The sequence below is a fragment of the Rhinatrema bivittatum genome, chromosome 4 (genome assembly GCF_901001135.1).
Source record: "Rhinatrema bivittatum chromosome 4, aRhiBiv1.1, whole genome shotgun sequence".
NCBI classification, from domain to species: Eukaryota; Metazoa; Chordata; class Amphibia; order Gymnophiona; family Rhinatrematidae; genus Rhinatrema; species Rhinatrema bivittatum.
The window spans coordinates 123,614,585-123,641,287 of NC_042618.1; the positions used below are offsets into that span (position 1 = coordinate 123,614,585).

The 26,703-nt window shown below is 42.6% G+C and overlaps 1 protein-coding gene across 2 annotated transcripts in view; it reads right to left on the reverse strand.

Annotated features, from left to right (window-relative positions):
* LOC115090108 (matrix metalloproteinase-18-like) overlaps positions 1 to 18,275 on the reverse strand; it is a 75,259-nt gene extending 56,984 nt beyond the window's left edge. Inside the window, exons 1-2 of one of the 2 annotated variants that reach the window (XM_029598813.1) lie at positions 18,027 to 18,275; positions 7,338 to 7,488 (exon numbers count right to left, since the gene is read on the reverse strand). In XM_029598813.1, the coding sequence (XP_029454673.1) occupies positions 7,338 to 7,488; positions 18,027 to 18,257 (382 nt within the window). In that variant the 5' untranslated portion in view covers positions 18,258 to 18,275. The remainder of the gene's footprint in view (positions 1 to 7,337; positions 7,489 to 18,026) is intronic. The other variant, XM_029598814.1, reaches the window with a different exon arrangement.
* Positions 18,276 to 26,703: the final 8,428 nt, after the last annotated feature.

The window sequence follows — 26,703 nt, forward strand, 5'->3', positions numbered from 1 at the left end:
TTTAAAGGGGTTGTTAAAGATGTGGATAAAGGTGAACTCTTGACATGCCTGACTGCTACTTGCTTTCTACTCAAGCCTTGCCTTGGACCCTGTCTCCAGTCATCAGCAGAGACCCTCACTAAAATCCTGCCAGCCCCGGCCCCCAAAGTCTCAACCTAAGGGGAAGCTGGGTTGGTAAAAGTGAAGTTCTTGACCGGTCTCTGCTTCGCCTGGGACTTACCAACAGTGAGAACCGGCAGGGCTCCTCCCTGCAGACAGCCAATCTCGCCTCAGCCCAAGGGTCCACAGACACAACACATTAGTGGCATGGGATCTATTTAATGTTTGGGTACTTGCCAGGTACTTATTACCTGAATTGGCCACTGTTGAAAACAGGATGCCGGGCTTGATGGACCCTCGGTGTGACCCAATATGGCAACTTATGTTTTTATACACACATTTTGGGATTTTCAAAATTATGCACATACATTTTCCATGTATATAATAGCAGGTTTAATTATGTGTGGGAAACTTTGGTGGGATCATTTTCAAAGCAGGTTTATGTGACATAAATCCACTCTAAGCATTAGTGTAAAACTTACACATTATATTACCTAATTTAGGAGGACTGTGTAGAAATGAAACTCATTCTTTACTAATTCCCCAGGTATATTATCCTCTCCCTGTGCTTTGGGTTTTAGTAAGCTCTTTATCACATTTTTTTACTTTCTCTTCACTTCTCTAATTTTTGCTTTTTCTGTTAGGGGATATGAAAGATTTTGGATGTTGCTCATCAGGCCTGGTGCTACTGGGTTTGCAAACCGTACAATTGCACAGGGCGGCACACACAGTGGGGGCATCGGGAGCAAGGAGAGGCCCGTTTTGCCACCAGTGGACCCAATACCACTGGCGGTGGAAGAAGCCAGTGGACCCGATCCCACCGGTGACGGAAGAAGCAGGAGGCCACAGCAGAAGAGGAAGCCTGTCCAGCAGCTCCTTATGTGCTGGCCCTGCAGTGTTCAACACTCACGGTGCTAGCACTTCCTGTATTATCTTGCGATACATGAGTTGAGAATACAGGAAATGCTAGTACCATGACTGTTGAATTACCTCAGGGCCAGCACATAAGAAGGAGCCACAGAATGGCTGCTCTTCACAAAGAAGAAGGGACAGGCAGGAACAGCAGTGGAGAATGAATGACCCGTGGACCATGACTGCCTGGTCTATATGTGTGTGTGAATAAATAGGAGGCTGCCTGGGATGTGTGTGTGTGTGTGTGTGTGAATGGGAGGCTGCTTGGGATGTGTGTGTGTGTGTGTGTGTATGGGAGGTTACCGGGGATGTGTGTGTGTAAATGGGAGGCTGCTTGGGGTGGGTGGGGGTCTGCGTGTGTGCACACATGCATATGAGTCTTCCTAGGATGGGCAGGGAGTGTGTGTGTGAGAATGGGAGCCTAGATGGGGGGTGTGGGGGTGTGTCTGAGAGAGAATGGGTGCTGCTGGTAGATCCCAACCAAAGAGCTGGAGACACCTGTGGGTTTGTCTGAGAGGGAGCGTACATGTGTATGAGCTTGTGTGGGTTTATAAGAAAGATAGGAGAAAGTTTGTGCATCCCACTCCCACTAATCCATGACAATCTCAGGGTGACTGGAAATCAAAGTTGCAGGTATGGAGAGTGTGAATTTTTTAAATCCTTTTTAGTTTTATTTTTTTTATTTTTCAGGTGTTTGATGTGTCTGCTGTTTGAAATATTTTGTTGGTATTTGAGACAATTAAAAAAATGTGTATATAGTTTTTAATTATTTGATCTTTTATTCATCAGCTTTTTTGAAATGTTTTTAGTGTTATGATTATGTATTTATTTTATTTCTTGTTTTTATTATTTAATGTTTGAGGAATGGTGATGGTTCTGTTTTTTCATGGTTGCACTGCATAGTGTCTGGCTTCTAGCGGTTTCCAGTTCAGTTTTTGTCTGTGTGTTTGTTTTTCTACTTTATGGTTGCTCTATTCTATATTTGGTAATGGTCTGCATGTGTGATTGAGGTGAGGTATTCTTCTAATAGGAAGTGTATTAGTGCTTTAGGGTTTTACGGAGGGTCAAGCCTAAACCCAACCCACATCACAATAGACCTAATACCGTATGGTTTCCAAGTTTCATTTTTGCAGGGATTTCTGGCTGGCATCACAGCAGTGCATATAAATGTAAGTGATATTTTTACCTCAGAATACTGTACTTTGATATTTTTCATGTAAAATATAAATGCTAAACTCTTAACTGTGTGTGTGGAATAGGATGGGAGGCGTTGTGCAAGGCTATAAGATTTGCCTAGAGCACCTAATACCCTCGCACTATCCATGGGTTCTGGGGAGGGGGGATGGTGTCTGTTTTTAAAGTTTGTTTCACTGAAGAGAGCTGGGTGCTTTTTTGGGGCCTGGGACAGAGAATGAATGAACGGGGGGGGGGGGGGGGGGGGGGGGAAGCAGCACAGTATTTGTTCGCACAGGGCAACAAAAAAGCCAGCACCGGCCTTGCCCATCAATGCGGAGTTGCTTCCTAATATGCTTCTACAAACTTTCTTTCTATATCTTATGTTTCTTCCCTACTGTTCACTCCTAATTTTACTCTATATATCTTATCTTTACATTTTTTAATTTTTGAAATGAGACTATGGGCTTGATTCACTTAGGGGCGGATTTTAAAAGGCGCGTGAATAGCCTACTTTTGTTTGCACTCCAGGCGCAAACAAAAGTATGCTGGATTTTAGTAGATACGCGCGGAGCCGCGCGTATCTGCTAAAAACCTGGATCGGCGCGCGCAAGGCTATGGATTTTGTATAGCCGGCGCGCGCCGAGCCGCGCAGCCTACCCCCATTCCCTCCAAGGCTGCTCCGAAATCGGAGCAGCCTCGGAGGGAAACTTTCCTTTGCCCTCCCCTCACCTTCCCCTCCCTTCCCCTACCTAACCCCCCCGCCCCGCCCCGTCCTAAACCCCCCCCCTTACCTTTGTCGGGGGATTTACGCCTCCCGGAGGGAGGCGTAAATCCCCCGCGCGCCAGCGGGCCTCCTGCGCGCCGGGCCGCGACCTGGGGGCGGGTACGGAGGGCACGGCCACGCCCCCGGACCGCCCCGGGCCGTAGCCACGCCCCGTACCCGCCCCCAAAACGCTGCCGACACGCCCCCGAAACGCCGCGACGACCGGGCCCGCCCCCGACACGCCCCCCTCGGAGAACCCCGGGACTTACGCGAGTCCCGGGGCTCTGCGCGCGCCGGGAGGCCTATGTAAAATAGGCTTCCCGGCGCGCAGGGCCCTGCTCGCGTAAATCCGCCCGGTTTTGGGCGGATTTACGCGAGCAGGGCTCTGAAAATCCGCCCCTAAGCTGTTAAAATAGGAAAAAAAGCCTTAGTGAATCTGGACCTATGACCGGTGGCCAACTCTGGTCCTCGAGAACCTCAGACTAGGTTTTCAGGATATCCACAATGAATATACATGAGATAAATTTGTATGCACTGCCTCCACTGTATGCAAATCTATCTAATGCATAATCATTGTGGACATTGGGAAAACCTGGCCTGTTTGTGGCTCTCGAGGACCGCAGTTGGCCCACCCCTGGACTATGATGTGAGCCTCTCTAACTCTTGGAGTTCTTCACATTTTGTCTCTCTTGTATTCTTCAATCTTTTAAAATTGATAAATATATTTCTATTTTTTTTTTATAGTTTCTGTGATTTTAAGGTTCTTCCTTATTGCCCTTTTATTTAGTATTTCAGTGATTACTCAGACTTGCTTCTTTTTCTCGCCACTTTTTCACACATACTAACACTGCCATACAATTGGTTGATAATTTGGTCTGTAGCCATGATCTGTTGAGATTGTTTTCAAGCTCATTTGTTTTAAATCTGTTCTAATACTCTGTTTTTATATTCATACTCTTGAGACTTTCCAGAGCCTAATTTATTTTGACGTTTTAGTTGTTCTTCACAAGCAAAGTAACAAAATTGTTAAAAAAAAAAAAAAAAAAAAAAAGTCTCAGCAGACAAACTGGACAATAGATTGGGCTGAAATTTATACAGGGGAGAAGTAGACACTAATAGAAGTAAAAAAACAGGAAGGGTAAGCCAGCAGAATTTTGAAAAAAAGTATTGTCTCCTTACAGTCCTGCTCTGTATGTCAGGCATCAGGACTTTAAGGTTCTCCTTTGTGGTAACGCTCTACAAGCAGGGGCTTAGGGATGCTATGGGGTAGGGAATAGTCTATGGTGGGAGAGAGAGGCACGTGCTGCAGCTCTCATATCCTATCGATAAGGCACATGCCCAGCAGCTACAAAAGAAAAATAACACCTCTGCAAAGGTTAGTTCTTTGCAATCTTATTTACATGCTTTTTTTCCCTTCAACTTTGTATTTGTTTTGATCCAGACTAGATTATGATCTGATCCTCGGTCTGCTTCAGAATTTTACATTTTTCATTTTTTAATCCTGAGCATCACAAATCAAAATTTGATTCAGGAATCATGGTTTATGATTTTGCAAAGCAAATTTGTAAATTTCCCTGTGAATGATGTATAGATGCAAGTCCATAGGAAAATAGTTTATGGTCACTTTGTGATTCTGCATTGGGATTCTTTGGTTTATCTGAAAAAAAGTTAAACATTTGGCTCAGTTTTTCTCTTCATATTTCATGAAACTTACTTGCTGTGCATGTCCAATTTGAATTCAGTTTAGTTTAATCATTTTAATATACTTCCTTTCCATTAGTAAATCAAAGATCTTTATGCATTCAGATACCGTCTTTGTCTCCACCACCTCCACTGGGAGGCTGTTCCATCCATCCATCATCCTTTCTGTAAATAAATATTTCTTTAGATTACTTTGCAGTCTATCCCCTTTCACCCTTATCCCATGACCCCTCATTCCAGTCTGCTTTCCACTGAAAGAGTCCCATTTTCTGTGCATTGATAGCTCTGAAGTATTTAAATGCCTCTATCATATCTTTCCAATCTCACCTTTTCTTTAGGGTATAAATGGTTAGATCTTTAAGTCTGTCCTCATATGCTTAAAAACTAAGATCACTGACCATTTTAATAGCCACTTTCTAGATTGACTTCATCCTGCTTATATCCTTTTGAAGGTGCGGTCTCCAGAACTGTACACAATATTCCAAATGAAGTCTCACCAGGGACTCTTAGAGGAGCAATATCCCTTTCTCCTTTTAGGCTGACCATTTCTCTTTTTATGCAACCAAACATCTTCCTGGCTTTTGCCGTCACCTTATTCAGCTGTTTGGCACTTTCAGATTTTCAGTCACATTCATTCCCAGATCCCACTCTTGTTTCATGCCTAGAATAATTTCATCCTGCAGACTGTACTGCTTCCTTGGGTTTTTGCAAACCAAATGCATGATTCTGCATTTTCTGGCATTAAATCTTAGCCAATTTTATCAACAAACAAAAATAAAATATTTACATTTTATTTCTTATTTATATTAAAAGGTATAGTACCCCATTAACTCTGCCCACAATAATATTAAAATAATCCTCAGAGGAAACCACTCAATCATAAAGCCAGAACCACATTCACACTTGAACAGTATCCTATAACCTAAGAATAGCTTAAAAACAGGGCTTTACTAATACTGTAAAAGTCAGGTTGTCAACCATATGCCCTTCTCTATCCAACGTAAAACGACGGAGTCTCATTTCGTATGATTTTTACAGTATTAGTTAAGCCAGTTTATCAGAGCTGGGATAGGGGATTTTGCTAAATTCCTTTTACAGACTGAACAGTACTATATTTTTAAATGGGATACAGTAATCCCAAAGGGCCTTAATAAAGAGGTTGCATGGTCAACCTTTTATTAAGTACAGGGAGATGCTGTGCATTAAGAAACGTGCAAATCTATTGGTTGATCTAGCTTTAAATAAGTTAGTCACGTAGAGTGACATATTTTGTTCCGCCATGTTTCACGAATAAGAGGTCTGTGATAAGCATATTATATTTCAGCAATATTTTGCTACTTTGTGTTTAAATTAGAAGTGAGCATTGTATATTCCTTTTTATGTTTGGGTGAATAATTTCCCCTGGCGCAGGCACCGTATTGCTGAAACGCTGCAGTGTCGGTTGTATCTTTTCAATAGATTATGCCCATGCACTACACCAAACTGTTGCGAGGCGATATCCTTATCATCGATTTACAACCCAGAATGAATGTTTACAATGCTACCAGGAGGAAAGCCATTCCATGAGCAAACCTCGCCTGATGGCGGCTGCGTATAAAGGCTTGGCTGTGGATTAGACATTTTCTCTGAGAACTGCACTTTTCAAGTTCTCAGGATTAACGTGTTCAGGGTTATAAGGAGGAACACTGTGGAGACCTGAAGAGGTGGGGACACCACCCCAAGAAATGGTTGAGCTTTGGACTGTCTATGAGTAAAGAGCTTTTCAGGAGTGGTGTATTTTTTTTAATGCTTATTTAAATTACTGAAATCTTGTTGATTTGCTAAATGTTTAACTTATTGTTTGGTTATAGGATATTGTCTGTGTGAAATGTGGCTCCAGTGAATGGTTGAGTAGTTTCCTCTGAGGATTATTTGAATATTATTGTGGGTGAGGTTCATGAGGTATTATACCCTTTAATATAAATAAAATTACTGTTCTTTGTTTTTGATAAAATGGTGTAAGAACAGTATAGCGGATGTTTGTTTAGCAAATATTAAGTCTTAGCTGTCAGGCTTTAGCCCATTCCTCGAGCTTAGCTAAATTCCTCCTCATGCTTTCCACACTTTCCGGTCTATTCTGTTGCAGATTTTGCCATCATCCACAAAAATGCAAACCTTTCCCAATAGTCTTTCCGCAATATCACTTAACCTGACTTAACCTCTTACTGATGATCTGGTCACCCTACACTGGGGAAACCCAAAAGGAAGCTCTTGTTTCTAAGAACATAAGAAATTGCCATGCTGGGTCAGACCAAGGGTCCATCAAGCCCAGCATCCTGTTTCCAACAGAGGCCAATCCAGGCCATAAGAACCTGGCAAGTACCCAAAAACTAAGAATATTCCATGTAACCATTGCTAATGGCAGTGGCTATTCTCTAAGTGAACTTAATAGCAGGTAATGGACTTTTCCTCCAAGAACTTATCCAAACCTTTTTTAAACCCAGCTACACTAACTGCACTAACCACATCCTCTGGCAACAAATTCCAGAGTTTAATTGTGCGTTGAGTGAAAAAGAACTTTCTCCAATTAGTTTTAAATGTGCCACTTGCTAACTTCATGGAGTGCCCCCTAGTCTTTTTAGGATAGGATCTGTGCCCTTAACTAATATTAATGAAGTGCATCTTCTACTTAAAAAGAGGGCTGTACCAGTAACTTTTAATCCATTCTGTCTTTGGAACCATTCCAAGCCACTGATAACCTCTTCTGGAAACTGATCCTCTGTGATGTAAGTAGCATCTGGGACCATGTACTCTGTTGCATTTCCCTCTGGCAGGTATCCAAAATCGATAAGATAGTCCTAAACAAAATAGTGTAAACATAGAATTAAAGATGTTAAACTTATTTGAATTTGTGTTTTTGAAGGATGGCTAGAAACTGTGGAGAGTAATTACATTATTACTTAGGAGAGAGTCTCTTAATATTTTAATACCATAATGATAAAGTAGTTTTTAGGTTTGCTATTTAAAGGCTAGCTGAGTTATAGTGACTGCAAGACTTGTTTTTATATAGCAAGCAGACATCAGCCCTAGCCTGCAGGGTATCTTCTTCCACTTTATTCACTTCTCTGCTTTCCATGGTATCAGTGAAGTGGTGCAAATTTCAGTACACTACTAGTAATGTACCGGAGAGGGTTAAAACATTTACAGAAGCTCTTTTTAATAAAGTGTCTCTTTCTCCGTGTAATAGCTGGAAATCTTCACCAACTGAGGAGCTTGATCTGGGTTGGCAAATACTAAGAGACAGACAGGACTTCCAAAATGTATCCTGGTGACCACACAGTCCTTCAGATTTTGAGAATATCCACTATGAATGTGTATAAGATAAATTGGCATGTACAAGGTCAGCAGTGATCAACTCCAGTCCTTAAGAGCCACAGTTTGGTTTGGTTTTTAAGATATCCACAATGAATATGCATAAGATCAAGTATGCACTGTCTCCATTTTATGCAAACATAACATATGTTATGTTTGCCAGTTTGTGGCTTTTGAGACTGGCCTTGGCTACCCCTGCATTAGATAATCATTGTATTCCATTTTTTTTCTTATGCATATTCATTGTGAATATTCTGTAAACCCAACTGGCTGTGGAGTCACCAGGACAGGGTTGGGATAATCTGCTAAAAGCAATATTTTACATGGTATAGTATACCAATGAGATACGCAGCATAGATGAAGTTCTCGCTCTGCCACTGCCTTGTCTCGGAATGGTGGGTTTCAGGAGTGATGAGGGGGAGGAGAAGCTAGAGCTGGATAACATGCAGCAATTTCCTCTATCTGGAGTTCCTTGTTTCTGTTGTATGGCATCTTGCTGTTAGTATTAAGCCAGGGCCGTTTTATCCATAGGGCAAATGGGGCACTTGCCCAGAGCCCAAAGCCTTAGAGGAGCCCAGCTTGATCCCAAAAATAATTAGAGAGAGAATAAAACAATAAAGAAGAGAAGGTAAAATAAGATAGCTAACTAACATGCCATATTATTTTCTGTAGGTCTTAAGGATCGGCTGAGTCCATGGTTCGTTAATTGTGCAAACATTGTATATGGTGAGGAGGGACCCATCCTAGTGAGGTTTGCTCAGGGGCCTCATAGAGTCTTAAAACAACTCTTGATTGCAGGTAGAACATTCTGGTTGCACTAGTGCCCAGGTCATCCTTAATGTGCATGTACAGTGAATAGAGATCTGATGATGAGCATAAGAGAAGAGGCAAAAGAAAGGAATGAAAATGTGTCTGAGGGCATACCAATATGAGAAAGAGGATAGGAATGTGTGACTAGAAGGTGTACAGTGCGAATGAGAGGGACTTACTGAAAACAGGTCAAATCTTCCAATTCTTCTAGAAGCCTATCTACTTTATCTTCTGGTTGCAGCATCAGGTTTTATGGGTGCAGATGTGTGGCAGCCTGAGGAATTGATCATGGTAGATAGCATGCTGCAAGGGCACACACTTTCCTTTGTAAATGTAGCCCCCTTCTCGCTATAAGCAGTTAACTGAGGGGGGGGGGGGGTACACTCAATTCCAGGGCTAAGTCCTACAAACATGGCATGGATTCTCTGAAAGAGGGAGAGGATTAACATCCAGAGCAGTTAGATGGTATGACACCAAGGTGACTCTTGACACAGGTATGGTATTCCAAAATGTCTTTAGTAAATGTTACAACTTACTAAAGTATGTACAGTCTTTTAGCAGATACTGAGATTTCACAAGAAGGTTACTGATCCTTGCTGGTATATGCTCCTGACATACTCTCACTCATTTTTTTTCTAAGTTTAATACTCCTTTGGACAGATGTTGTACGCCCTGACTCCCAAGGTTGCTGGTGAACCTGAATCTCCAATGCTTCAATCTCTCCTGTACACCTTTCTTCTCCTGGACTCAACTCCTGGGTAGCTGGAATAGACCCTTGAATGGATTTTCCCTTTTTCTCTCCTCTTTTCCTTCCACACCAAATGGTTACACCTGAACAGGCACCTGACACTCATTTCTCACTGTTCTTATGTAGATCTTTAACTGTGAACTTGGATCAGGGCCTTCTTATTCCCATAGCAATACAGGCCCAGGGAGAGAGGTTCACTCCCTCAAATCAGGGATACACTCCACCCCATTGCTGGATTCCCCAGGAAGAGTTACTTGTAGTGCAGTATTAAATGCACCACTACAGGAAAAGTCCATCTGACCCTCTATATTCACTACAAGATATGATGCAGTATGGACAAAATCAGGTTCTAACTTTTCCCAAATCCCACACTACTGCAGAGAGATGAGACTAGTCTTCTCTCTTACCCCAGCTTCTTCCTTCTGATTAAAATAATTTCAAGATGCTCTAATCCAACTGGGGCTGCACCACTATGGCCTGGCCTAGAGATGAATGCCATAAAAAAATGGTTTAGTGAAAAACACTGCTCTGAACTCCTCAACAGGGCAGACCAAATTGGTGGAGAGTTGGCACTATATATAAACAATGACATAATCAAGCATTATTAAAATCCTGCAGGAAGCAAAATGCTCTATGGAATATTATAGATAGAAATCCCATGTATGACAAGTAAGAGTATAGTAGCCTAGATATATATAATATATATATATATATATATACTATATATGTATATATTATCATCCTGTGAAATGCTTGTTGAAGTTAGAAAGGCAACTAAATTTGGCAGCACAATAATAATGGCAGATTTAAATTATCCCAGTACTGATTGGGTAAATGTTTCATCAGGACATGCTAAACAGATTAAATTTTTAGATGCCAGATATGATTGCTTCATGGAGCTAAAAAAAGGGGCAGCTACTTTAGAACTAGTCCTCAGTAAAACCTTGGTGGGCTATTAAGCAATAGTGATTACAATATAATCAAATTTGACACTGGAGGGAGGTCTTTAAGTAAAATTATGGTAGTAGCATATAACTTTAAAAAAGGAGACTATGATAGAAAGAGGAAATTAGAAAAACCTAAAGGGCATAATTGCAAAGGTTAAAATTTTTCATGAGACATGGATGTTATTTAACATCAATCAACAATAGCTCACGTGAAACCCAATTGTAGCGAATTAAAGTACAGTGGCAGATTACAAATATGACAAAACAGAATGCCAGAAGTACTGTGCAATTATAGAAAAGATGCATATGATATTATTGACCAGTCATAATAGGCTTCATCTTGTAAGCAAGATTGCTGGATGGTAAGCCTTATTTTTAATCATTGGTCAAAGTCCCAAGTAATAGATCAATTGTTTTGTATTTTCATTTGCTGTGTATATAGTTCATGCAATTCATGTAATTCCAATAACTTAGCTTGTGAACATCGCTGAAGCCATAGATTGTCAACACGCCCGACATGGGTCCATGTTTCGAACGCTCATCATTCTTTATCAAGGGCTGGAGTTCAGGGTCTAAGAGATCAAACCAATGTTATCTAAAAAATATGAAAGATTACAAAATTAAAAGATTAACTATAGTGGGCAACACATCAATGTTCAGTCAGAACAGCTTGGCACTTACTGTATTTGTAGTCTGTCTGGATTCAAGAATTCAACAATGGCGTTTCCGCGTACATTTCCTGTGCTGTCACCGGAAATGTTGTCATTAATATATGCAAGGATGAAGTGGAATCGCAATCAATTGATGACATAAAAATCATCAAATAAGTGTGTACCATTCCACCGCAAGGTTTAGCCCATTAGGATGAACTGAATTCAATTTAAAAATCCAATATTGTTCTCTGTAGTTGAGAGCAGCTTTTGTATTACCTCTTCTGGGATTAATTCGAACCAATTCAATAACCCGCCATTTGATTTCATGAAAGGAGTGATGATATTGTAGACAGTGAGAAACAATTGGAGCTTGAAGTTTGAGGGTAGCTAGACAACTCCGATGTTCAGTGAGTCTAATCTTGATAGGACGTTTGGTTCTACCCACATACAGTAGTGAGCAGGGACATTGTAAAACATAAATCACATTGGTTGAAGTGCAATCAGTCTGGTAATAAGCAGTGTGAATATTGCCACAAGGATCTGTCCAATCAGGGCCCATAATGGCCTGGCTGCAGAATGAACATTTGTCACAAGTCCAATGTCCTACAGAGTCAATGTTTGTGCACTTCAACCAATGTGATTTATGTTTTACAATGTCCCTGCTCACTTAGGGGTAGATTTTCAAACTATGCGAATAGGCCTACTTTTGCTGGCGCATCAGGCGCAAGCAAAAGTATGCTGGATTTTAGTAGATACGCGCGGAGCCGCGCGTATCCACTAAAATCTTGGATCGGCACACGCAAGGCTATCAATTCTGTATAGCTGGCGCGCGCCGAGCCGCGCAGCCTACCCCCGTTCCCTCCAAGGCCGCTCCGAAATCAGAGCGGCCTCAGAGGGAACTTCCTTTTGCCCTCCCCTCACCTTCCCCTCCCTTCCCCTCCCTAACCCACCCGCCCGGCCCTGTCTAAGCCCCCCCCTTACCTTTGTCGGGGGATTTACGCCTCCCAGAGGGAGGCGTAAATCCCCGCGCGTCAGCGGGCCTCCTGCACGCCGGGACGTGACCTGGGGGCGGGTATGGAGGGCGCGGCCACGCCCCCGGACCGCCCCGATCCGTAGCCATGCCCCTGTACCCGCCCCCAAAACGCTGCCGACACGCCCCCGAAACGCCGCGACGACCGGGCCCACCCCCCGACACGCCCCGACACGCCCCCCCTCGGAGAACCCCGGGACTTACGCGAGTCCCGGGGCTCTGCGCGCGCCGGTAGGCCTATGTAAAATAGGCGCACCGGCGCGCAGGGCCCTGCTCGCGTAAATCCGGGTGGATTTACGCGAGCAAGGCTCTTAAAATCCGCCCCTTACTGTATGTGGGTAGAACCAAACGTCCTATCAAGATTAGACTCACTGAACATCAGAGTTGTCTAGCTACCCTCAAACTTCAAGCTCCGATTGTTTCTCACTGTGTACAATATCATCATTCCTTTCATGAAATCAAATGGTGGGTTATTGAATTGGTTCGAATTAATCCCAGAGGAGGTAATACAAAAGCTGCTCTCAACTACAGAGAACAATATTGGATTTTTAAATTTGAATTCAGTTCATCCTAATGGGCTAAACCTTGCGGTGGAATGGTACACACTTATTTGATGATTTTTACGTCATCAATTGATTGCGATTCCACGTCATCCTTGCATATATTAATGACAACATTTCCAGTGACAGCACAGGAAATGTATGCGGAAATGCCATTGTTGAATTCTTGAATCCAGACGGACTACAAATACAGTAAGTGCCAAGCTGTTCTGACTGAACATTGACGTGTTGCCCACTAAAGTTAATCTTTTAATTTTGTAATCTTTCATATTTTTTGAGATAACATTGGTTTGATCTCTTAGACGCTGAACTCCAGACCTTGATAAAGAATGATGAGCTTTCAAAACATGGACCCATGTCAAAGAACGATGAGCGTTCGAAACATGGACCCATGTCGGGCGTGTTGACAACCTATGGCTTCAGCGGTGTTTACAAGCTAAGTTATTGGAATTACATGAATTGCATGAACTATATACACAGCAAATGAAAATACAAAAAAATTGATCTATTACTTGGGACTTTGACCGATGATTAAAAATAAGGCTTACCATCCAGCAATCTTGCTAACAAGATGAAGCCTATTATGATTGGTCAATAATATCATAAGCGACTTTTCTATAATTGCACAGTACTTCTGGCATTCTGTTTTGTTATTTAAAAATACCATCTTGGAAGCCCAGATAAAATGAATTCCATGCATTAAAAAAAGGTCAAAGGAATACCAGTATGATTTAATAGTTAGGTGAAGGATGCAGTAAAAGCTAAAAGTGCATAATTAAAAAAAAAATGGAAAGCAGACCCAAATGAAGAAAAATAGGCAAGAGCATAAGCATTGGCAAGTTAGAGGTAAAACAATAGTAAAATAGCCCAAGAAAAAATTTGAGAAGAAGCTTATCAATGCTAGACTAGTGAGCCTAATGTTGATACAGAGCAAAATGGTAGAAGCTATTCTTAAAAACAAAATCACTAGCCAAATAGATTGCTTAATGGGGAAAAGTCTACATGGTTTTGGCAAAGAGAAGTCTTGCCTTACCAATTTTTTAGATTATTTTGAAGGTGAGCCAATTGTTATAATGTATTTGGATTTGCAGAAGGCATTTGACAAAGTTCCCTGTGAGATACTCTTCAGGAAATAAAAAAAAAGTCCAGGGGCTAGGAAGCAGCGTCCTATTTTGAATTGGTAACTGAACAAAAGACGGGAAACAGAGGGTAGAACTAAGTGGTTAGTTTTCTAAATGGAGAAAGGTCATCAGTGGAGAACCACAAGGATCAGTATTGAGACCTGTGCTGTTTAACATATTCATAAATGATCTGGAGAGAATGGCAAGTGAGGTGATGAAATTTGCAGATGATACAAAATTATTCAAAGTTGTTAAAACAGCAGTGGAATTGCAAGGTACTACAGAGGGATACTTGTGAGACTAGCAGACTGGGCATCTGAATGGCAGATGAAATTTAATGTGGAAAAGAGCGAAGTAATGCACATGGGGAAAAATAATCCCAATTACAGGTATGTAATGCTGGGTTGTGTAGTGAGAATCACCACCTAGGAAATAGACCTTTGAGTCCGTATGGACAATACCTTGAAATCATTGGTTCAGTATGCAGCAGCAGTCAAAAAAGCAAACAATGTTAGAAATGATCCAAAAAGGAATGGAGAATTACATGGATAATATACTGCTTTGATTCATGGTGCAACCCCAACCTTGAGAGTTCTGATTGCTCCATCTCAAAAAAGACATAGTGGAATTAGAAAAGATGCGGAAGAGGGTAACAAAAATAACGGGAATGGAATGGCTTTCTTATGATGAGAGGCTACAAGGGCTAGGGCTCTTTAGCTTGGAAAAGAGATGGTTGAGAGGGGACATGAAAGTTTACTCTTTCCTATAACACTAAAATAAAGAGACACTCCATTGATATAATAATCATCAGATTTAAAACAAATCATAGCAAATACTTTTTCACTAAGCGCACAATCAAACTGTGCAATCTTTTGCCAGAAGAGATGGTCAAGGTGATTAGCATAGAAGTGTTTAAAAGGGGTTTGGACAAGTTGCTGGAGGGAAAAGTCCATAACACATTATTAATATGGCTTCTGATTTTAAGTAACAAGTGAATTGTAAATTTAGGTGTTCATTTTCTAGCTAATTAGGTGTTCTTTATGAGTACCAAAAATCAGTGTTAATCAGTGTTTTTGCAGCACAAATACTACTGCTGGTTATGTTTGCTGATTGAATCAAATACATACATTTGTGCAGCTAAGGAGTCACCAGCATGGAATAGGCACAAAAAAAGGCAGAAGATTGAGGGTAGGCAAAGGAAAGGTGAAAGAGTACTAGGGGAAGTGGCATTTTTTCCAGTGTTTAATAAACATCTATTTTTATTTTTTCACATCAAAGGTGTTTTATCGGAGTTTATCAGTTAAAACCTAAAATCAGAAACCCTAATTCTTAGCCAGGTAGACTAAAGAGAGGTATTGCTATCCTTGGGAGAGAGTAACAGAAAATAAAGCTGCTTAATGGGATCTGTCATGTACTTGCGACCCAGACTAAGCGTAGTTGAAAACAGGATGCTGGGCTCGATGCACATTGGCTGATCAAGTATGACATTTCTTATGTTCTTCAATGGGAGGAGTGAACAAAGGCCCTTTTACATGAAGATTCTTTGTGCTTATGTATATTGTACTGAATATTAGAAAAATGAAAAAGCTATCAACAGCTCCTATCCCTGGTCTCCTTCAAATCCCTCCTCCTTTTTCACCCACAGAGTCCTGGTTCCCAGCTACTGCGTTTTCCTGCTTAAACCCTTTTTCTCTCCCACTCTTTTTCCATAACTAGCTAAATCCCATACAGGCCGATACAGTATGGACGCGTAAGAAATCCCATACAGGCCGATACAGTACGGACGTGTAAGAAAAAGTGCTGTAGTGCTGGGCGCCCACGCGTTTGACGCGCGCACATTTTGGTTCACAAGCCGCTCGATTCAGTATTCAAATTAGGAGCAAATCCAAGCGGTGGCAAACGAGCATCCAAAGCGCATTCGCAATCCATTTTACTGTATAGAGTGGTATACAGGGCCTATACAGTATCCATGGTGCGCTGGTACCTGTCATTTCAAATGTCATTTCAAATGTCATTCCACCAGGTAAGTGGATGGTTCTTTTCTACAGACCCCGCATGGACACCGGGGCCGCTGCCCTGAGCATCCGGACATCCACTTGTTCAGAGGCCACCCCCAACATTCCACGTCCGGGTGCCCGGCCGGACGTCCAAGGTCGGGGCTTCCGTTCATGAACCTTCCCACCTCTATCCGGGTGTCCATGATCGGAGGCCCCACTGCCTTCCAACATCCATGGCCGCTGCCTTGAGCGCCCGGCCAGACGTCCAAGGTCTCTGCTTCCGTTCATGGACGTTCCTGCCTCTTTCCAGATGTCCATGACTGAAATGCCCCGCTGCCTGTACCGGACGTCTGTGCTTCTGTCTGGTAGACATGGATGCCTCTATGGATGGGAGCCGCGCCAGGCCTTCCTCCAGCATCCGTAGAGGAGTCCATGTCTCCGCTGGACCCCCGGAGCCTCAGGACGCCTAGCAGACGCCAGAAGGCATCCGTAGAGGCGTCCATGTCTCCGCTGGACCCCCCGGACCCTCAGGACACCTAGCAGATGCCGGAGGAAGGCCTGCTGCGGCTCCCCTGTCCGGCGTCTGTAGAGCAGTCCATGTCCGGAGTCTCAGAGACGCCCAGAGATGGATGGTACAGTTGAACACATACCTCCTCCTGTCTTGCTGCTGGGTTCTCCAGTTGGCTGGGTTCTCCTTGCTGCTGGGATCCCCTGTTGGCCTCTCCAATCTGCCTTGTAGAATTTGCTTGCTGAGCATTTTGAGCATTTCTCATTCTGTTTCTCAACCGAATGAAAAAGATCGCCAGAGCCAATATATACATGTTGTCCGAAGCTGACTGAACACCACACTAATGCCAGGGTCAGGGTAGGCGGTAAATATTGAGGTTAAAGACGCGGTAAATAAGCTGGTTAAAAACGCGATAATTTGGGTGCACGTTACTGTATCGGGGGGAATAGCTAATCAGATCATTAACATATCATATACATGCGGCGGGCGGAAATGGATACGTGTCTTTTTCGGCAAGCGCTAAGGACACATAAAAGCAGATTCTGAATCGCGGGTCCGTCTTACGCGCTCAAAACGTGCGTCCAAAGCAGGTTAAAAAACGGGTGGCCACGCTTTACTGTATCGGCCTGAAAGTTGCTCCCAGCCCAGTTACCTTTCTTTGCTCCTTCCTGCTTTCACTCTTAAAACTTGCACATACTCTGTCCCATATCAGATGTGTTTACCTGCTCTGCTTCCTCCCTCTTAAGTACTGCAATTATCATCTGCACATCAGCCTAGCTATAGTTTCCTGTTCCTTCCCTCCTCCTTGTCCTTGGACTGCACACCACTTCCAGTCCCCAACAATTACTCTCCCTTACTCTGTTCTCTTCCTCCCAAGTCCTACAGCTAGTGCCATCTCTTTCCCAACTGGCTTTGTTTTCTGGTACTTCTTCATATTGTCCAATAGATATTGTTTTACTGCTTGGGCATCTGGTCCAGAATACCACTAAGTTCGAGTTCCCAAAACTCCTAAAGGAAATGTTCATTTTTCATTTCAAAAAGCATTTTTAGGACAAATTACTTTCACATCTTTACAGAACAAGGTCACCACTGCCTTGACAGTACTTTTGTTTCTTCTGTACTCAGAATCTGGATCTGTGATGCTTTCTCTGTTAAATAATCTTCATCTTCGTCTCTTAGTTGACTAGTCTTAATATCATGAAGATATGATAGAATTATAAAGCTAGTAATAGCTCCTTCATTATAAAAAGCGCGAAGCTCAGCTGATGTAAAATTTCAGCCACTTCTGTTGTGAAACCAACAGGAATGTTGCATCGTCTAAGTTACCATTGAGATTTCATCTACCAGTGAGATAATTCAAGCTTGAGTTTTTAGGTCCCCTTCAAATAACACTCTGCCAACACTCAGGAGCCCCAGCCAATGGTGCAGCTTAGAGCATCTATATCTTTTATGTCCTATGTCTAATGCTCAATTACACGGCTCCATTTTTATGGAGCACTCAGCATTTCTAGTACAGTATTATCTGATAGCCTCATTCCCTTCTCAACATTCCACTTCCCCATACACACTTTTCCAAATATCTGCCCCATTCATTTTATAATTTCATAAGATCTGGACAGTCATAGTAAACCAGATTAAAAAAAACCTTACCACTACCATCTTGAATATATCTGAAGAGATGTGTGTGGAAGCTCCTGGATTTCTTCCGCGGGGTTGCAATAAAGAAGGAACATTCATTTCCGGTGCAGGTTTATTCTCATCTGATACAAAACGGGATTGTCTTTCTCTGCCTTCTTTCCATATAGGTCTTAATGAACCCAACTGGAAACTTAATAATAGCACCAAAATGATGGCACTCATTCTAAGAGAATGTTCTTCCATACTTGCAGTAAAAAACTGTTCAGCAGAGGACAAGTCAGTAAACTGAAACCCTAAATCTTGCTGATGCCTTTAGCTATTTATTAAACCTATGCAAACAAAATTCTTGCACTATGGACATTTTATTTAAAAAAAAAAAAAAAAAAAAAAAAAGATAAAAACAGCAAACATCCATTGAAGACAAGTATCAGAGCTCAGTCCAAATGATCATAAATGTATTGATCCACAGATTGCAGTCTGGTCTGGCATTGGTATCTGTCATATCCTGACAATTTGAAATAGGGACCTAGACATACTAGTGATGGGCATAACTGTTTTAAAAAATCAACCTCCCCCCCCCCCCTTCAATAAAGTAGTTTCATAAAACTGTGATCCAAACATAATCCATAAAGTTGAAGGGTGGGTTGAGGGCACCTCAACTTATTTCTGCTGCTTCTTTCACATATATAAAGTCTCATTCCCTAATGCAAAAAACAGATTGCAATATAATTTATGATTAGAGGACAGATGAAAAAAAAAACTGAAAATAGAAACACAGAAATATAATAGCAGAAAATGAACATACATCCTATTCAGCTTCACAATCCCTATCACTGTCTCAGATTGCCCATGATTATTCCATACTTTCTTGCAATCAGGTACTGCTCCTGTTTCCACCATCTCCACAGGAGCCTGTTGCATGCATCCACTACCCTCTCTGTAAAGAAATATTTTGTTAGATTACTCCTGAGTCTACCTCCTTTCACTCTCATCCCATAGCTCCTTGTTCTAGAGCCTCCATTCCATTGAAAGAGGCCTGCCTCCTGTGCATGGAAGTCTTGGAAGTTTTTAAATGTCTCTACCATATCTCCCCTAGCCTGCCTTTCCTCTAGAGTATACATGCCTAGATCTTTGTCTGTCCCCATATACAGTACTTTAGAACAAAGACCACTGACCATTTTGGTAGTCACCTTCCAGACCGACTTCAACCTATTTATATCCTTTTGAAGGATCTGGGCTCAAAAACCTGGAAAGTTGGCTTGGCCCTTTTATAGTCATTTCATTTATTATAGTGCTGAATAACAAAATATGAATATTATATTAACTTGTAAGCTTTTTTAAACTGGATTTTCAATGTTGTAGATTGCCTTCTCCCTAGAGGTTACAAAGTGTTGAACAGCAGAAAGTCAGCATCACAAATAATAAAATAAAACTTACATATAGAAACTAAAATACTGATCATAATAGAATTGTGAAAACTAGAGGCAGGACTAAGGGACAGATGTTATACTGCAAGGGTGTAGAGGGTGTTCATCAGAACCATGCCCTCCCAACTGTAATGGGGGCAACCCACAGATCCAAAAAGTAATAGCTGCCTCCCCATCTTACAATTGAGCCTGTATTGGGCTCAAGGAGGGAGCGAGAGAGAATATGTGTATGGGGGATGAGGTTGGGGGGACAGTAAGAGGAGGGAACAAGAAAGAGAACGTGTATGGGAGGCAGAAAAGAAAGCAAGAGTGTGCATATGTAGACAGTGACACTGAGAGGAGAGAGCAAGTGTTAGTGTGGGGGACAGTGAGAAGGGGGAGGAATGAGGGCATAGCAAAGGTTGGGTTGAGGAGGGCAAGAGGGGATAACAAATGTGTGTGTGTGTGTGTGTGTGTATGTGTGTGTGTGTGTGTGTGTGTGTGAGGTGGTGGAAGTAAAGAGGTGATCAAGCTTGAACAGGGAGAGCAGTGAGCAGGAGGAGAGAGAGAGTGGGAAGAGGAGAGTGAGATGATAGAGCAAGAGTTGGGAGACAGCAAAATAGGGGAAGGGACAAGGGGGATAGCAAGGGAATATGAGATCCAGGGGAGGTAGAACAAAGTGAGGGATGGGGAGAAGGGGAAAAGAAGATATAATGTAGGGGAAGGGAACGAGGAATAGAGGAATGAGCACGGAGAGAGAGAAGAGTGATAGAGGACAAGGAATGGTGAAAGCAGCACAGATAGGATGAGAGAGAAAAAAAAGCAGGAGGACAAAAAATGAAGGTAGAGAAAGAATTAACATATCTACTGCTGAAAGAAAAAGACAGAGAAAACAAAAATAGGAATAGAGATGAGAGCAGAAAATGAGAAAAAAAACACTGCCAGAAAATCAAGCCAGAGCTGCAAACTCTTTTATCTGATAGAGAATTTTAAGAAGGAAGTCGCTCCACAATGGTGGGCGAGGAAGAAGAGAGAAAAACCAGACAGCACTTCTTTATTCCTTCTCACCACTCTCACTAATCTCAGGCTGAGCAGAACTCAACCATTCCAAGGCTTAGAGAGGAGAGGGATACTGGGCAAGGGGGGGGGGGGGGGGGGTAAGGTCGATTGCTGGCCCCATGCACTGGAACACTCTACCTCTTAACCTTCGTTTGGAACCATGCCCTCTTAAGTTCAGAAAAATGCTAAAAACCTGGCTCTTTCACCAGGCTTTCCCTGATTAATTTTCCTCGTTTGACTACTATCCACCTCCCCGGCACCTCTTACTCCTTCCGTCGCTCCATGACACCTCTCAATTGCTCTCTGATGACTCCATGTAGCCACATACTACTGCTTGTATATTTGTAGATATGTTTAACTTTTTGCATACTGTATTCTCTTTAGTTTTCATCTTTCATTTTGCTAAATTTCGCCTCTCTGTGCTTCCTTTCGTATTTATCAGTTGCCCCATTCCCCCTTTCCCTGTTTGTTGTAATTTTCCACCTTTTTAACGTTAAAATGTAAACCGATATGATGTGTATTTTAATGTCGGTATAGAAAAGCTGTTAAATAAATAAATAAATAAGGTGGTCGGGGGGACGGGGGACGGGACAGAAATGGATGCTGGGCGGGGGGTCCTCTCATGGGGTAAGGAGGGAATACTTTGGTTTATTTGCTTTCGCTTCATTTTGGCTAATATTGCTTTTATTTCTTACATTTGGTAATGTAGAATGTATTTTAAGATTTTTTATTGCTTCTATTTTATAATGCCTTGATGATGTAATGACTTATTGTAACTCACCTGGACAATACATAAAGATATAAACCTAATAAATTAAACAAATACTGGGTTGGGAGGGATGGGGATGCTGATTAGCAAATATTAAAAATAAAAAAAAGCAGGGGAGGGGGGAATGTAATTCTGAAACTACCCTGAGTGCAGGTAAAGCGGGTCCCAGCTCTGGTAAAAACAGATCAAAGGAAGTCTCGAGAATGGAAAATAAAACCCAGTAACTGGATTTCCATTTAGTATCCAAAAAGAATCCAGACTCCAAACAAAAGAGAGCACAATTTCAATGTACTGCAATATTGCAAAGATAATGCAATTGCAATATCATAGTTAACAGTATAGTTCGGTTTGGTGACTTTATGTGTATGGGGAGGAATTGTCTATTTACTATTACAGGAGTTGAAGTAAAAGGCTACAATTTTGGAGAAGATTAATTTTCATTTTAGGATTTACTAACTGCTTATTTAAAAATAAGTGGTGTACAATGTTATTAAGCACAGGTTTTTCATCTATTAGTACATCTATCATACTTTGTTTATAGGGTGTTAGAAGTAACATTGCTACAGCTAAATAGGCCAATTAAATACTAAGGGGTAGATTTTCAAAAACCGCGAATAGGCGTTCTTTTGTTGGCGCTCCAGGCGCAAACAAAAGTACGCTGGATTTCAGTAGATACGCGCGTAGCCGCTGAAATCCAGGATCGGCGCGCACAAGGCTATCGATTTTGTATAGCCGGCGCGCGCCGAGCCGCGCAGCCTACCCCCGTTCCCTCCGAGGCAGCTCCGAAATCGGAGCGGCCTCGGAGGGAACTTTCTTTTGCCCTCCCCTCACCTTCCCCTCCCTTCCCCTACCTAACCCCACCCGCCCGGCCCTGTCTAAACCCTCCCCTTACCTTTGTTGGGGGATTTACGCCTCCCGGAGGGAGAAGTAAATCCCCGCGCGCCAGCGGGCCGCTAGCGCGGCGGGACGCAATCTGGGGGCGGGTCCGGAGGGTGCGGCCACGCCCCAGGGCCCGCCCCCGGAACGTTCCTGACACGCCCCGAAAACGCCACGCGGTTCGGGCCCACCCCACCGACACGCCCCCCGACACGCCCCCTCCGAAAACCCCGGGACTTACGCGAGTCCCGGGGCTCTGCGCGCGCTGGTAGGCCTATGTAAAATAGGCTTACCGGCGCGCAGGGCCCTGCTCGCCTAAATCCGCCCAGATTTGGGCAGGTTTAGGCGAGCAGGGCTCTGAAAATCCGCCCCATAATACATAAGAACACCGAAAAGTATAAAGATGCATATAGTAAATATTTGTGCTGCTGAATTTACAGATTATGTATGTCTCAGTTTGGAAGTAAATAGAGTTGGTACTCCTGATTTTACAGATTATATACACTGTAACGGAAATAAATAGTTATAAGGTATACATCAATATATTTTATTTATTTATTTAGCACTTTTCTATACCGACATTCATGAATAGACCTATCACATCAGTTTACATCAAATCAACAGATTATTATTATTACATCAAACAAGGATAACATCAACAGGGGTAACATCGAACAAGGATAATATCAACCTCAACAAAGGAAGTGTAGGAACACTAGAGTACGAGGTTAGCAACAATCAGTAAAAGCATAATTGTGTGAATAATGGTTAGCAACGCTAGAGCACGAGTTTGTTTTATAGAGTAAGCAGTGGTCAAAGAAATAGTGATTGCATGTGGCAAGATGAATTTGAGGTGTAGTTAGTCTTTCTTACCATTGAATGTTTGCCTAAAAAGCCACGTTTTCACCTGCTTTCTGACCTGGAGGTGGTTTTCATTTTGGCGTTCTGGATTAGCTGAAGTTGTTAAAGATGTTTGTATTGTCAGGACATTGTGTAGTGTGTTTCAATAATCCAGTTGAGACTATCATAGCTACTGTGGTCAGATTCTTTTTCTTGTTGTATGGTGAAAGTTTGCATAGATGATAGAGGCAGCCTTTGAAAATTGCTTGGGATGTTAGGTAACATGGCTAGCCCAGAGTCCAGCAGGCTCCCAAAGCTCTTTACTTGTGATTTTAAGGGAATACATGGTTTCCAAAAGGTATTTTCATGTTGGGGACTTGGCCATGCATTTTTAGTACCTACAGAAACTGTTTTGCTTGGTTCAAGCAGAGCTTGCTATTTGTTACCCAATCTTGGATTGTTGTAAAGGATACAGATAGTTTGCTCATAGCTGTTTGCAACTCTGGTTCAATGGGTTTGAGAAATGGCATGTCATTTGCATTAATGTAGAATTTTAGGTTGAGACCCCAAATCAGTTGAGCCAGTGGTTTGAGGTGAATGTTGAAAAGAATGGGTGATAAGATGGATCCTTGTCCCTGCAGATTAGGGTCCAAGATGAAGAGAAGAAGAAGAGAAGAATCCAGAAATTGAATAAACGTCTGCCTGTCCGATAAGTAGGATTTGAACCAAGTTAATAATTTACTGCTATTGCCTGTTTCTTCTAGCCATGATAGCATAATGAGGCATTCAATTGTATCAAATGCTGCCAGGAAATCTAACAATACCAGTACTGAGGTGAGACCCATGTCACATTTCCTGTAGAAATCATCTGGTAGGGGTTTGAGCACTGTCTTTCTCTCATGGTCTGATCTGAAGCTGAAAAGGCAAGGGTCTAGCTAGTTTCTCTTTTCTAGCCAGTCATGACAGGATATTCTATAGAATATGCTAAATCATGTTGGTTTTTATCTTTTGGGATTAAATTGTAATAATTCGCTATGCTGATGGGATGAGTAATCAGATAGGGGAGTTATTTCTGTAATAATTCTGGTGTTAGTTGTGGGTGGATCCTTGGGCCGGTGGCAGATGACCACGCCCCCAGGGGAAGATCCCAAGAGGAACCAACGGCTAGGCTTAGAGTATGGAGACAGACACACATTAGTTCTTTTATTAAATAGGTTTTTTAAACCACCAGAGGTGGCAGTAGTGAGCTGAAGTGCCTGGCAGGGCTGAAGTCCCTCAGATATTGGAACAGCGATCCCAGGATGGCTGAGCTGTTGAGAAATTGTAGACAGTGAATAGGCAGGGTATGCAGAGTTCGACAGAACTAGATGACACTCACAATAATGGTCTCTGAGAAGCTCAGCAGTTGAAAAGGGTAGGCCCTCAAGGAGCGAGTACCTGGTTCCAGGGAAAGCTCTGAGAGAGCATTGGCAACTCACAATGATGTAAGCAGCAATAGCTTCCAGGCAGAAGAGAATCAGCATAGAGTCAGGAACGAGGGCCCTCGAGGAGCGAGTACCAGTTCCTGTCTGTAAACCTGAAAGGCAAAGAGAGAGAGCGAGGCCCCCGAGGAGCGGGTACCTCTGGTAAGTCTGAGGAGGCAGAGTAGCTAGAACGAATCCTTGCTAACACAGTTTGTTAGCGATATCAGAGACTTTTAAATATCAGAAGCGGATGACGTCATCTCAGGGGGACGCCCCTGAGGTTCGCGCCCTTGCTGGTACTTCAATTGGAGCGCGTGCACGCGCCCTAGGCTTCAGGGAACGTGGCGGATTTGCAGCGTCGAGCCTGTCCGGGGATGTCGGAGGAACTTGGCAGGGAGACGCCGTGGCAGCCAGCCGTCCTTCAACCCTGGAGGGAGTCGCCACAGAGGTAAAGAGGGCGGAGTGAAGACGTCGGGCAGCGACAGTCGCAACATAAATCTTTTAACAGTCTAACAATTTTGGGGATTAAAATAAGAAAACTAATTTTAGCTTTAGATTTGTTACTTAGAACATAGCAATTTTGCATCTATGGCCAAATGAAAAAGTGTATCTTCACCTTGTGCACAACACCATGAGCTGGGAGACTCAGTAAAATGTTTTAAAATTTAAAACACAACACCATTATTTATAATACATAAGTATTTATTTTGATTTATATTTGCCTTTAGACATACGTGTGACCTTGGCATCATAAAAGTGACTCTTCAGCCTATATGGATATGAATCTTAACTGCTACCAGAACTGATTCTCAACCTCTACCCAACTGATTAGCCATCTCTACTTTGTTAAGCAGTAGGGATTTAAAAAAGGAGTGTGTGCCTTTAAGCCAAGATGATGCCATCCACAGAGACAATACAGAAAGAGAGACCAGAAATTACAAATAGAAACATGTAAATAAAAACTGAAATGAAAACTCATGACTCCAGACTTTACATGCAGAGCAACACCAGAGAAATAGAAACAGAAATGCATTTCCTCATGTATTGTGCAAAATAGGTATCATGAGCTGCACATTTCCAATGTTGACATATTCCATTCATTAAACTGAAAATAGCATGCTTCTTTCTACCTTTGCTGTCTGGACATTTTTCTGATCCTCATCTGTTCCAGAGTTTCTTGTCCATTTTCAATTTATTCTCACTCCTTCTGTGCTCTTCAATTCCTCCCCTATATCTCTGACATTGCTCTTCCCTGTCATCTCCTTTCCTCCATTTTTCTTTCTCTCCCTTCATGGCCAGATTTTATCCCTCTTTCTCCCTCTCCAGTTCTCCCTATCCCAACCCTACACCTCCCCAACTCTCCTCCTCTATTGTCCTATCTCAGTCCCCTATCTCTTCTCTGGTAGGTTGCTCCCTTTACTATCTCTACTTATCTCGGCTCCTTGTCCTTTTTTTTCAACAGCTGCCTCCATTCTTGCTCTCTTAAATCCTCCTTTTCTCCCAAATCATTCTCCACCTCCTTTCCCTTTTCCTCTCACCTTCTGTCTTCCCCTCCCCCAACTTACAACTATCTCAACTTCCCTTCTTTTATCCACCTTCTGCCCTCCTCTCCTCCATCATTCTTTTCCTCCTCTCCTTTGCCTTCCATCCTTATCCTTCTACCTACCATCCTCCCCCCACTTCCATCTTCCCAGAGCTCTATCCTTTCCCCTCATCTTTCTCACTTATCACAATCATCCTCCTTCTCACCGTCCAATCCTCCCTTACCTTCCATCCTTGCCCCTCCTGTGTCTCACTTTTCACATCTTCAACCTCCCACCACCCACCATCCCTTCTTTCCATCTTCCCCTGCACCTATTTTTCTTTTTCTTCCCATCCTGCTCACCTTCTATCCTTCTCTTCCTCTGTCTCTCACTTCCAAGCTTACCCTCCCCTTCCATCTTTCCCCTTCTCTCCCTGTTTCATCTCCCTTCCTTCCTTTTCTCTTCCTCTCCGGTGGTAGTCAGAAAACAGATAGTGAACTATGCTTCTCTTGTTCTAAACAACTCTCTCTCCCGCACAGAACAGCTTTTGAATTGTGCAGGAAGATGGAAGATGTGGAGCCTGTGGGTCTGCCTTCTACGGGTTGGGCTACTTGGGTGGAAGGATCACAACTGCTAATAACTGGCCCTACGGGCCAACATGGAAAAAAGGATGGCAAGAACAGCTAAATGTTATGTAGCCATAAGGAAACTGATAGAAACCTTTGGCGCTACAGTGCCATCTCCACGGGGCAG